This window comes from Camellia sinensis, chromosome 5, assembly GCF_055761805.1.
Source record: "Camellia sinensis isolate YWXY chromosome 5, ASM5576180v1, whole genome shotgun sequence".
NCBI classification, from domain to species: Eukaryota; Viridiplantae; Streptophyta; class Magnoliopsida; order Ericales; family Theaceae; genus Camellia; species Camellia sinensis.
Window position 1 is genome coordinate 24,437,597 of NC_138965.1, and position 12,145 is coordinate 24,449,741.

At 33.1% G+C, this 12,145-nt stretch overlaps 1 protein-coding gene across 1 annotated transcript; it reads right to left on the minus strand.

The window, feature by feature from the left end:
* Nucleotides 1-7,335: 7,335 nt before the first annotated feature.
* Nucleotides 7,336-8,966, minus strand: LOC114270220 (uncharacterized). Its single transcript, XM_028211668.2, has 3 exons — nt 8,811-8,966; nt 8,637-8,730; nt 7,336-8,375 (listed from the first exon to the last, which is right to left on the minus strand). Exons 1-3 carry the CDS (start codon nt 8,964-8,966, stop codon nt 7,336-7,338), a joined length of 1,290 nt encoding a protein of 429 aa, XP_028067469.2.
* Between the last annotated feature and the right edge of the window lie 3,179 nt (nt 8,967-12,145).

Below are 12,145 nucleotides of genomic sequence, written 5' to 3' on the forward strand. Positions count from 1 at the left end.
AACTGTATTACATGTTAACAACAAAAGCAAATGCCCTAAGGGCTTATAGCTTTCCAAGTTAACACTTGGTTACAAAAAGAAGAGTACTAACTCAATACATATTAAGCCCTTGGCTTGAAATTACATGTAATACATCAAAATAAACAAAAGAAAGAGTCTTCAACTCTCATCATCATCCACCAAACTATGTCCTTGGAGGTGGCATACTACCTGTACCTGAAAATAATGTCCCATAAAGGGTGAGCCAACGCCCAGTAGAGATATGCTAAACACAGTATGAGCAATAACTAAGACATTAGCAATTGATAAATGTTCAACTTTCATAAACCAATTCATAATCCATTTCCATTTCTTGATCACTATGTTTATGTTTCATTTCAGTTTCCATCTCTTATCAATTTCCCGATTTACATCAATGGCTCAGAACCTGGTCAACCACTTATATGAGACAACGACTCATATTAAACATTTCCCATTTTACGATAGATAAACATATTAGTTGTATCGCATCTCAACAGATAAGCATACAAGCCGTATCCACATTTCAACAGATATGCATATTAGCTATATCAACACTTCCAATGACAAGCATATGAGCTGTATCAACACTTCCAAAGATAAGCATACGAGCTGTATCAACACATTATCTGACAAGCATATGAGCTGTATCAGTGGAGTCCATCCCCTATCTCCTCCCAAACAACATCCGGTTTAGAGGTCCATCCCCTATCTTCCCCTAAACCGTGGAGTACATCCCCTATCTCCTCTCACACACACAACATATATACACAAAGGTCATATACGCAATCAATCAATACATAACGTTAATGTATTCTATCAACCGTCATACTCAATGACATATCCAATTGATTAGTTTTAGTTTGCCTAATCATCATGCATTGTCTACAACAATCAAAACTACCCTCTACCGGTAGCCCAAGCAATTATTTCTAAACAGATAATAAAAGCTCCAACAGATAAAATATCGATGTTTTCAAAAGTGAGCGATTAATAAATCTAACTCCACTATTCAACCATATAATGAACCGATGTCATTATTTCTAACTCAATTCCATAAGTTTACCATTTTCCCAAATTAATTATGCCAATTAATTTATACAACAAATTAGGGTTTTCTACCCCATTTTCCAATATTGACCCAATGGCTTAACATCAACAACCAACAACTATATCATCACTTTGGAACCCAAAATACAAGTTATGAGCCCAAAATTACAAAACCCTTTTTACACATTTTGAAACCATAAGTCCCAAAATTTCCCAAGTTCAACACTCTATCAAAACAACTAAAAATCTAGGTCAAAAACCATAAGAGTGAGTAGGAATCCCTACCTCAAAAGATGACACCCAACGAAGAAGATGATGAAAATGAACTTGCTCCAAACCACGAGTTTCTCGGATCAAAAGATAGCCCTCGACGATCAATAACTCTTTTGTAAAGGCCAAAGGTGAGGAAAACACCCTAGCTAGATCAATACTTAGAGAGAAGTTAAGGTTTTAGAGAGAGGAGCTCTTAAATGGCTTTTTCGGAAAAGTAAGAGAGAGAAAGAATGAGAAAAAGTGATTTAAAACTGTCCCATAGCCAACTGATATACGACATTCCCGCTCGAGCGGAAAACACAACGCTTGAGCGTCAAGAACAAAAACTAGGTCCGCTCGAGCACAAAAAGGCCCGCTCGAGTGCCAAGACAGAAGAATAAAGCACATCCCCTCGAGCGTGAAAACCAGTCCGCTCGAGCGTAGATTTCCCCCTCCCAAAACTTACACCGAAAAGGTACTACCCGCTCGAGCGCCACCGCTCGAGCATAAAGAAACCCGTTCGAGCGTAAAAATCACACCTGCAGAAGTTTTGCAGGGACACGAAAAACTGGGAGTGTGCAATCCCCGCTCGAGCGCAAGAAGACCCGCTCGAGCGGACCGCCTAAAAACTGGGCAACAAGGAATTGAAACCAAGGCCTAACCAACCTGTAACAACCCTGCCCAAAACATCCTAAAACTCAATCAAGCGGAATTAAAGGATGACAACAAGATAGATACAACTACCAACTTCACGGAACCAAGTCCGGAACACAACAGAATAGTAGAGGGACAACCGGGATCGCTATAATAATGCAATCCCAAGATTTGCTAAATGGAACATCACACGTTTGGGACAACAATTGGCAAGTTCATCATTGCAAGATCTAAAAGATATTGTGGCACGTAATGCTAACCTTTGTTTTGTTTAAACAAATGATAGATTTTCTTATGCAGTGATAAAGTTTTGTTCACACTGATAAATTTATTTAATTTGCCTAATTGAGTGACAAATTTTCCTTAGTATACCTAATTGAGTGATAAATTCTTTTATGCAGTGAATGTTTTTTTATTTGTCTACTGTGCATGACTTTTGTTTCATATTTAATTTATTTGTGTTACTTTATATTCGACTAGAATTGATTATTGATAAATTTATCCGCAAAAATAAATTGAATTAGACATTTTGTCTTATATTTACTTTATTTGCTTAGTTTTGCTAATTCAGTGATAAAATTTCCTATACAATGACTGATTTGCTTACTATGCCTAGTTCAGTGATAAAATTTGCTATTACAATCATAGATTTGCTTAATTTTCCTAATTGAGTGATAAAATTTGCGATGAGAAATTTATCTCTGAAATTTGTATCATATCATTCATTTTTTTAATTTTCATCTATGTAGGAGAACAATTTGAAGCACACAGATGAAGAGAAAAAAATATACCAAATGTTGCTAGGACAAATTGAGGATAAAGATGAAGATGAAGATGAAGATGAAGATGAAGATGACGATGAAGACAAAGTTGAAGATGCTGATTTTCAGCAACAAAATCAGACTGAAAATTCTGAAAAAGAAGAACAAACATTGATTCAAGACAAATCCAAACATGAAACATGGGAACCAATTCCACACAAAATATGCCTTGAAAAGAAAAGAAAAACAGTATCCTTTGAATCACAGAAAAGTGAAGGAAATGAAGTTGACAAAGAGTCTGAAGTGGATCTAAATCTGGTAGAAGTACTTGTTTTTCAGAAGATAGAAGACGATATGCTCAAAATGGAAAGGTTACAAATGGAAAGGGACATCTTTCAAACTACAAATGATAACCTGCAGCAGCAACTCAAGAAGCTGAACAAAGAAATGCATGATCAGCAGAAAACTACAAAAAATCAAATGCAAAGGAAAGATGAAGAAATCAAGATACCCCATGAGAGAATTGCAACCTTGGTATTCACCCAAAAAAAAGAATTGCAACCTTGGCTGAGGCAAACAAGTACTCGGAAGAACAACACACACAAGAACAGCCTGCAGTGAAGAAATTGAAAACTTCAAATGAAATTTTCAACATCCTACCAAAAAAATCAAGACAAAATCTCATTGCACATTGGGCGAATACAAAGAAAAAGTAACAATCTTCTCTCTTGACTCCTGTAGTTCACTTTTGCCGACTATTTATCATTAACTCATATTGAATTTATAAGTATCAAATATTCTAAAAATATTAATAAATTTATTATTCCAACACTAATAACCCTTTTTTCAGGGATCAGCCAATGTGGCAAGGAGCTGACCATGCAACCTATGTCTACTTAAATGATATTGACAAAATATTGAAGGGTCAAGATTTGGCAGGCATTGTAAGTTGAATTTGTAACTCATTAGAATAACATTTTAGTGTTTGATTTATACTAATTCCTTGTTTTGTTTTTTGTTTTCAACACAGGTTATAGACGCATATGTAGAACACTTGCTTGCCCAAAAACAAAGAACATCATTCATATTCATTTCAAGTTGCCATGTAAGTAACTAGTTTGCTTAACTGAGGAACAACACTTGTTTTGTTTTTTTATCAGTGTATAACCACTGTTTGCTTAACTGAGTAACTAGTTTCAAACATATGACACTACCTTCCTCTTCAATTGGCCTTGTTTCCTAATTCAAATCTTAACATGTGAAACAAAAAGTCAAGCAAATCAAACCAGAATTTCTGACTCAGATTTTGTAATCACTGTTGTATATTTTGACCTTGTTATTATGGCGCCACAATATGAGTAAATCCCAGTCTTTGATTATAACTTCTGGGCACTTTTTTGGGTTTTTGAAACTACTGCATATGATATTGAGAACTTCAACAAATATTGAGATATGTTGAAATTGAAATAGCTGGATTACATGCTACGGTGTTGCAGGACATAGTTCACTTTCATTTTGTTAGTGGTGAAGTCTCATAGAGCTCTTGTTTCATGTAATTTATTAAGTAATGGACATCTTTCATTACAACTATGGAATGGAGAGAATCATGATATAATATATATATATATATATATTTATATTAGTAGATGTGCACACTCACATGAGTGTACCTGAAATAAGTAATATGGATATATAGCCTATTACAGATCATCTATGAATATTTACAGAATGAAAGAGAATAATAGTATAGATATATTAGGGGATATAAAGATCCATTTGGCATGGAGGAGAAAAAAAGGCCTCAAGACACCAATAGATGTGTTCCCTTTATATGTAGTATAGATGAATTTTGCAATGCAGTGATAAATTTTGATATGGATTGATAAAATTGTGATCACAGTAACAAAAAGTTTCATACTCGCCACCTATTTAATTTGAAAAAGTTTAAAGTTAAATTAACATTATTTTTTTATTTATATTTGTTATCACTTGTTGACAACAAAAGATGGGGAAGCAATAAAGAGAATGCTCAATAAATTGATGCCTGAAGCCATGAAAGCAAGATACCTTTTCTTCCCAATCCACCAAAATTTTCATTGGACAATACTTGTCCTTAACATTGTAGAAGGTTCATGGAAATTTTACAATTCCATGAGACCAAGGGGAGCAATGACTAAAGATCTACATTTCAATGCCGCAAATGAAGTGGTAAAAATGTTTTCACTATCAAACTTACCATTAATCCAATACATCAATCCTGATCCATGCTCAATTATACATCAAAAATTTATACAGTAATATATTTATCATTCTTTAAATCCATGGTTTCTCATTAATTGTTTCAACTGACTTTCTAATAGAACAATTATACAAATGTATATGTTGTAGAGAGAGATTATTGACAAGTACATAAAGGATGAGAATCCAACTCTCATCAACCCTGATAAATTTCAACAGGAGACAGAGAGCGTCATCAACAGCCCACCACAAGAAGACACGTTGTAAGTTTATCAATAACTAAACACTGTTATATATATATATAAAAAAAAAAGCAACGAAACCAAATTATAATATTTTGATTTCAAAATATTTTTGCAGGCTTGATTGTGGAATCATTGTTTGCTATATCATGAGGCAATATGTTTCCAAAAACAACATAATGCCTACTTTTTCCAAGGAAGAATGTAATCAATTAAGAGCCGATATATTAACTATCTTCTTGACTGACCAACAAGCTGCTCAACAACAAATAGTTGATGAAAACATTGGTGACTTGCCTCCGCAATAATCAACAACTCTGGAACATTGATGACTTCATACATTTTGCTTGTTTGGTTGTTACAGTATTGCCTGTATTTTGATGATTTTGGTTCTTACTTTGCTTCAATGAATATTACAATACTTGGTTGTTACAATGTCAAAGTTATAGACAGTGCTTGGTTGTTACAATGTCAAATTTACTTCAATGAAACATTCAGTCTTTTTTAGCCATATTGTTACCAGATCTGGCTTTTGATGTCAGTCTTGTTATGCAAATTTCATTCAAAATATTGATTCTAATCTGATTATTTGTATTGAATTTAAAGGTTAATAACAGGTTTGGAGTCATTATACTGATAAATTTATTTTTTTATAGTGTTTTATTTACACTGATAAATTTATTACTGTTTCAACAAATTTATCACTATTCAAACAAAAAAACCAGCAACTCTCTCTCTCTCTCTCTCTCTCTCTCTCATTCTTTTTCCCCAATTCAAGTAAACAAAACACTATAAAAAATAATAAAAAATTTACCTAAATTAAAAATTAAAACACAAACACTATTACATTGTCCAAATTGGAAATTAAAATACTGTTAAAATTTGTAGATATTCCCAAGTTTGAGAATGAATGTAAGAACATGCCATCCTTGGTGATTTCTGAATAATCAAAACCTTTTGATACTTCAGTTAAACAACTCAAACATCCAAAGCTTTCTTCTGAGTGACCACAACACAGTATGCAGACTGAGAACTTGTTGCTAAACCAGATAAACATGGTAGTTGATCTAAAATTTTTTGCTTTGCAAAGCAGTTAACACAGCAGATATGCAATTATGTATTCTAGAGATTTGATCTACAGCTTTGTATTGTGGAAATTTTTCCTTGGAAAATTAGATAACTCCAGACAAAAAACGCTTCCTATAAGTAAGTAATATACAAAGATCTACTCCTTTGAATGCTGAAAGACTTATGGGAAAAATCGTATTCAAACTTTGAATCTCAAATCTACTGTCATTTGGAATCTCATAAAAGACATCCACTATATAAAATCACTCAGAAATAACAAAAGACCAAAAAAGGATATATGTGTACATATATATATATATTCATTTTCATTCTTCTCCTTTTATCAGCAATCAACCCAAGAGTAAATAAGGTACAGTGTGAAGAGAAAGAAACTGGAAAGAGGTCTAGCATATGTCATTGTAAATTCAGTGCACAAATTATTTGTGTTTCTGAGGGATGCATTATCTAACAAGTAAGGCTGTATTCTTGTTTGAATTAATCAAGGCACAGAAAAACTAAAAACATGTATAACTAGTGACATCAATTGATTTTTGTTGAGTTTAAGCCAATGATAAATTTATCACTGTAAAAAAGAACATTTGCTTGGATATGACAGTGATAAATTTATCAACCACTGACATAAATGTAATAAACTGTCAACTCTTCCCATACAATCAGCGGTAAATTTATCATTCTTGAAAATAACAAAATTCAGGAACCCCATTAATGCTTGATTTCTTCCTTCAGACAATAGTAAATTTATCATTCTTACAAAAAAATAATCACCAACTTGTCCAAACCAACCAGTGATAAATTTATCACTGTATAAAACACCAAAAACAGCAACTATATTTAACCCAAATCAAATAATATAAATCTATGAAACTTAATCCTGTAAAAATATCAGCAAAAAATATAATTTTTGTTCAACAAATTCCTTAATCATTCAATGCAAGTACCAAAATGATACATCTTTCAAAAAATACTCAATCATACAATGCAAGTAACACCTCTCAACTCTCAACAAAGTAATTCAATTAAAATCAATACAACTAAAGCAAAGCTTCTTTACATGTCTTCTGATTATGAATTCCCATCTTTCCACTCCTACTGTACCTAATTCTCTTGATTTCGCCCTTAGAAGGTATTCTCTCTGTTCTTGGACGTCCAGTTAGTCTCTTACAAAGAAGAGGTAAAACAATGTCATCATTAACAACTACATTTGGCTTCCACATACTAGGAACTGGATAGATAGAATGTGAATAAGAATCACAATAACTACTAACACAATAGTAATCATCAAGAAAAGAATTCAGATCCTTCACACTCCTCTTTATAGCACAAAAACCATGTTTGTAAGGAAAATAATCAATTTCCCACAATCGACAAGAACAAGAACGTTTTCCAATATCAACCATAACTGAATGATCCAATTGGATTTCATAAATGTCATTGCTACATTTCTTAACTATCCATGCTTTTGTATCATTAAAAGCTTCTTCCAACTTTTTCTCTGCAAAAGGACAAACAATACGATTCCACTTATTTCCAACTTCTCTCCTTCTTGAAAATTGCTCCATTAGTTTCACCCATATAGCATCAACAAGACTAGTTGAAAACAAATGGCGTTCATCCCTAATCCATGAATTAAAAGATTCCGCAACATTTGTGCACATTTCACCATACCTCTTGCCTTGAAAATGAGCGTTACACCAACACTCATTAGGCAAATCCTCAAGAAACTTCTCAACACTACGACCACAGCGACCCTTAAATTCTTCAAATAGCTCATTAAACAACTCAATAGTAGGAGCATATGCACATCTACTAAAAAGAGTAAGCAAATACTCTTTAGATTCACGACTCTTCATTGACAAATAAGTATTCAAGTTTGCCTTCAAATGCATTAGACAAAAAGAGTGAGAAGAAAACGGAAAGACCTCAGCTAAAGCTTTCAGTAAACCTCCATGCTGATCAGTAACAAACGCAATATCCCTCCCCGGAGTCAAAATAACAAATAACTTTGACAAGAACCAATGCCAACTGTCATAACTTTCACTATCAACAATGGCAAAACATAACGGATATAAACCTACAAACAAAATATATATACACGTTATCAATAACAAATAAAAAACATTACAAAAAAGAAAATCAAAACACAAAGTATATAACATATAGCACCAGCCATAGATAAATTTATCACTGTATAAATATAAAAATTTAACAAAAGTATACAACATAAATTTATCACTAATAGATTGACCATACTCAATAATCAACACTCTCCAGTAACAAAAATGATAGAATTATCACTATTTTAATAATAATAACAAATAGACACAAAATATACCTTGGTTACTGTCTTTTGCCATAGCAGCCAATAAACAACCTTTGTGTCTTCCTTTCAAGAAAGTTCCATCAAGCATCAACACAGGCCGACAATACTTGAAACCATGAATACATGCCTCAAAAGCGAAAAACAAGCATTTGAAATGTCTTCCTTTACTATCAAAAAAACACTCACCGGATTACAATCATTAGCGGCATCAACATACCAACGAAGATCGTCAAATGATGATGAATAGTCACCAAAAACAAGACCCCTTGCTTTTTCAACACCCATCCAAGCTCGCCGATAAGAAACTTCTGTTCCATAATAGTCCTTGAAATCACAAACCATCTCACTAACCGATGTCAAAGCCTTATTATGAATATCACTTGAAATTAGCCCACCAATCATACTTGAAGTCATCCTAGCATGTTTAATTGTACGAAAAGAAGATTCACAAGTATGAACATCATCAAATTGTTTAATAACAAAAGCTTTACTATAATTTTCCACTCTAGCATGCACGCTTCATAAACATCCCAAATCAGCCCTTCTCTTACAATGAACAGTGACACAATCCTTATCATTCTTAACAAAATCAAAATCAAAATTGGAATGAATAGAATACTTCGACAACACATCTCGAAATTCAACAACTCCTTGAGCAAACCTTTGTCCCACTCCTTTCATACAATTAACCCACCCATCGGAGAGCAAAGGTTTCCATTGATTTGAATAAAATGAAGGCAAAAAATCAATTTCACAAACAACACTACTACTACTACTACTACTACTACTAGCTTCACCATCACAAATCATATAACCTTCACCCAAAGAACAACACTTTACAAAAAACATCAATACGATGAATATCATAAGAAAGTGCCAGTCCAACCATAACCTCCAAATCCTCTTCACTCTGTAGACCACAACAAGAATGTCCAAACATTGAATACGATATATTCAAAGAACTGCCAACTAACTCACTCCACTTTGCACACAATTTATATACTAAATCTTTGAAATTAAATCCATCATTATACTTGATAACCAATGTCACACCTCTAAACTTGCACATAAGAAACAAACAATTCTCCATCACTATAAATCCTACAACAAACAACAATTATATTTCAGCAAGCAACTCAAACACTCTAAAACAAAATCAAATACAGTGACAAAATTATCAACCAACTCAAACACATCCAAAAATCAACACTGATAACTTTAACAGTTAACACCACCAAAGACCAAGAACAGTGAATTAGGCTTACACTTATTAGATATGGTAACTCGATTTGAATCTTACCATTACATTATGCAACCTTTTCATCTCCTATTCCCATACTCACTGATAAATTTATCACTGTTGAAAAAGTTAATCCAACAACACCCCCAAAATACTCAGTGATGAAATTATCACTGTATAAAATAACAAACCAGCACCTGTGTTCAATCAAAACAATTTCGTAACCAAAAAAAAGAAAATCTAAAATTCTTTACATATACATGTCTCAAAGCTTTCAATATCATGATCAAAACACAAATTCAATCGCAATAGAAACAACAGAGTAACAACAATATCACCACAAAATCAAAATCACCAACTCAAACTAAAAAGAACCAAAACATTGAAATTGAAATCAAAATCAAACATACCAGTCGACCTAACTCCACAACATCGCAAATCAGAAAATGTAACTATACACCAAACACGAAATCGCAAATAGGAAGATTCATCAAGCACGCAATCGCAAATCACAATCGCGGAGATACACCAACCGCGAAATCAGAAATCACGAAGCTCCACAATAATACATTAACAAATCGTGAAGTTCCACAGAAATTCAAATCACAAACCCATACTCACAACACAATATTTTGATGGAAAATCCAAACAGAAATGCGTCAAAACAGGGGAGGGGTAAAACGGTACCAAAAAAAAATACTCATGACCTGTTGGTGCACAAGAGCAAAACTCAGGACTAATAGGGGAATAAGTGTAAAAGGTAGGACTGGCCAATAAAAAAACCCAAAAAATAACATAGTTAGAGAAATGCAGAAACTTAGCAGGCTCCTCTCCTAAGCAAGCAAAGAAGGTTAAGATAAGATCGGAGGGAGAGAGAGACATTATACATAACAAGAGCACAAATTTGTTTTCAAGTGTAATAAGAGGTGAAATTGCAATTGAAGATCACATATGTTGGGAAGATTAAATCACAAATCAAATAATATCCATGATACAATAATAAGATACGAGGCATGTAGGGTTGCAATTGGAGAAAACAAATTAAAGTTTTCTAATTATAGGTTATTTTATAATTTTGTTCAAAAGTGTGTGCAAGTGAACTTTATGGCCATTGTTGGGGTGAATGACAATTTTTTGAAAGAGAAATAAATAAATAAATAAATAAAGGAAAAGAAAAAAAATACATTAATGGGTCAAGACTTAATTTAAGGGATTGTGTTTTTTTCTTGGCCTCCACGTAGAAGCCTTAAGTCAACTAGGTCTTTAATTAAATGTGCTTAAGTGCTTAATCTACCTCCATTCTATTCCATTTCAACCAAGTGACCACCAATTCAATTCAAACCCAATCAAGGGCTTTTAGGTTTTCTCAACCACCACCCAAATTCACTTCTCTATATAAACGCTAGATATTCTCCCTCATATACTATACAGTTGGCCATCGTGAGGAAGAGGAAGAGGAAGAGAGGGAGGGGAAAAAAAAAAGGAGAAAAGAGGAGAAGAAAAAAAAAAGAGAGAGAAAAAAAGAGAAGAGAAAAGAGGAGAAAAAAAGAAAAAAAGCAAAAAAAAAGAAAGGAAGAAAGAATTGTGTCCAAGTAAGCCACTCTCTACCCTTACTTTCCATCTTTTCTACTACTTATTTTCCCTTCCCAATGCATGCTATATGTATAATATATATGGTATTTAAAGCTCATGCCCTTGTATGATCATAAAAAAAAATTCAATTTTTTTTTTCCGTCAATTTCCAACATACTCTTTATCTTTCTTGATTTTATTTTTGTATCAAGCATTCATGAACTCAAAGATCTGTTTCAACGGGGCGTTATTGGTTATGTTTAAAGCGTGAGATTTTTGGTAGAGCCTAAGGGTGTGTTTTTATAACCTAAACAATTTTTCTAAGTTTTTGACACAAAGAACGAGAAAAAACAGCACTCTTTCTACAATTTTAGAAAAATTCCCATGAGTCCATTTTTATAACAAAAGTTTCCTTTGGATGTTATTTTTTATAGAAAAATTGTTTGAAACAAAGTGAGTGGGTGGTTTGAGAGAAAAAGTCATTTCTCGTAACAGTTGACAATTCTGGACAAAACCTAATATTTTTGAAATTTCTTAAAATCTAGAAGATCTATCCTATTTTTGTAAATTGGGTATGAAACTAGACTCATTTCTCTACAAACTCTCAAGAGGCTAGGTTCTTAGGACCACATAAAGTAATTATTTCCATATTTATTTATAAAACGGTTCGAATCTGAAAAATTTGGAAATTTGTATTAATGTGCTCTTT

What these genes read in the sequence shown, in the direction of transcription:
- LOC114270220 (XM_028211668.2), bottom strand. Translation starts at nt 8,966, where the DNA reads ATGGTTTGTGATTTCAAGGACTATTATGGAACAGAAGTTTCTTATCGG. An exon ending in CCGCTAATGATTGTAATCCG is followed by an intron (nt 8,731 to 8,810) that starts GTGAGTGTTTTT and finishes CATGGTTTCAAG; the next exon opens with TATTGTCGGCCTGTGTTGAT. An exon ending in GGCAAAAGACAGTAACCAAG is followed by an intron (nt 8,376 to 8,636) that starts GTATATTTTGTG and finishes TTTTGTTTGTAG; the next exon opens with GTTTATATCCGTTATGTTTT.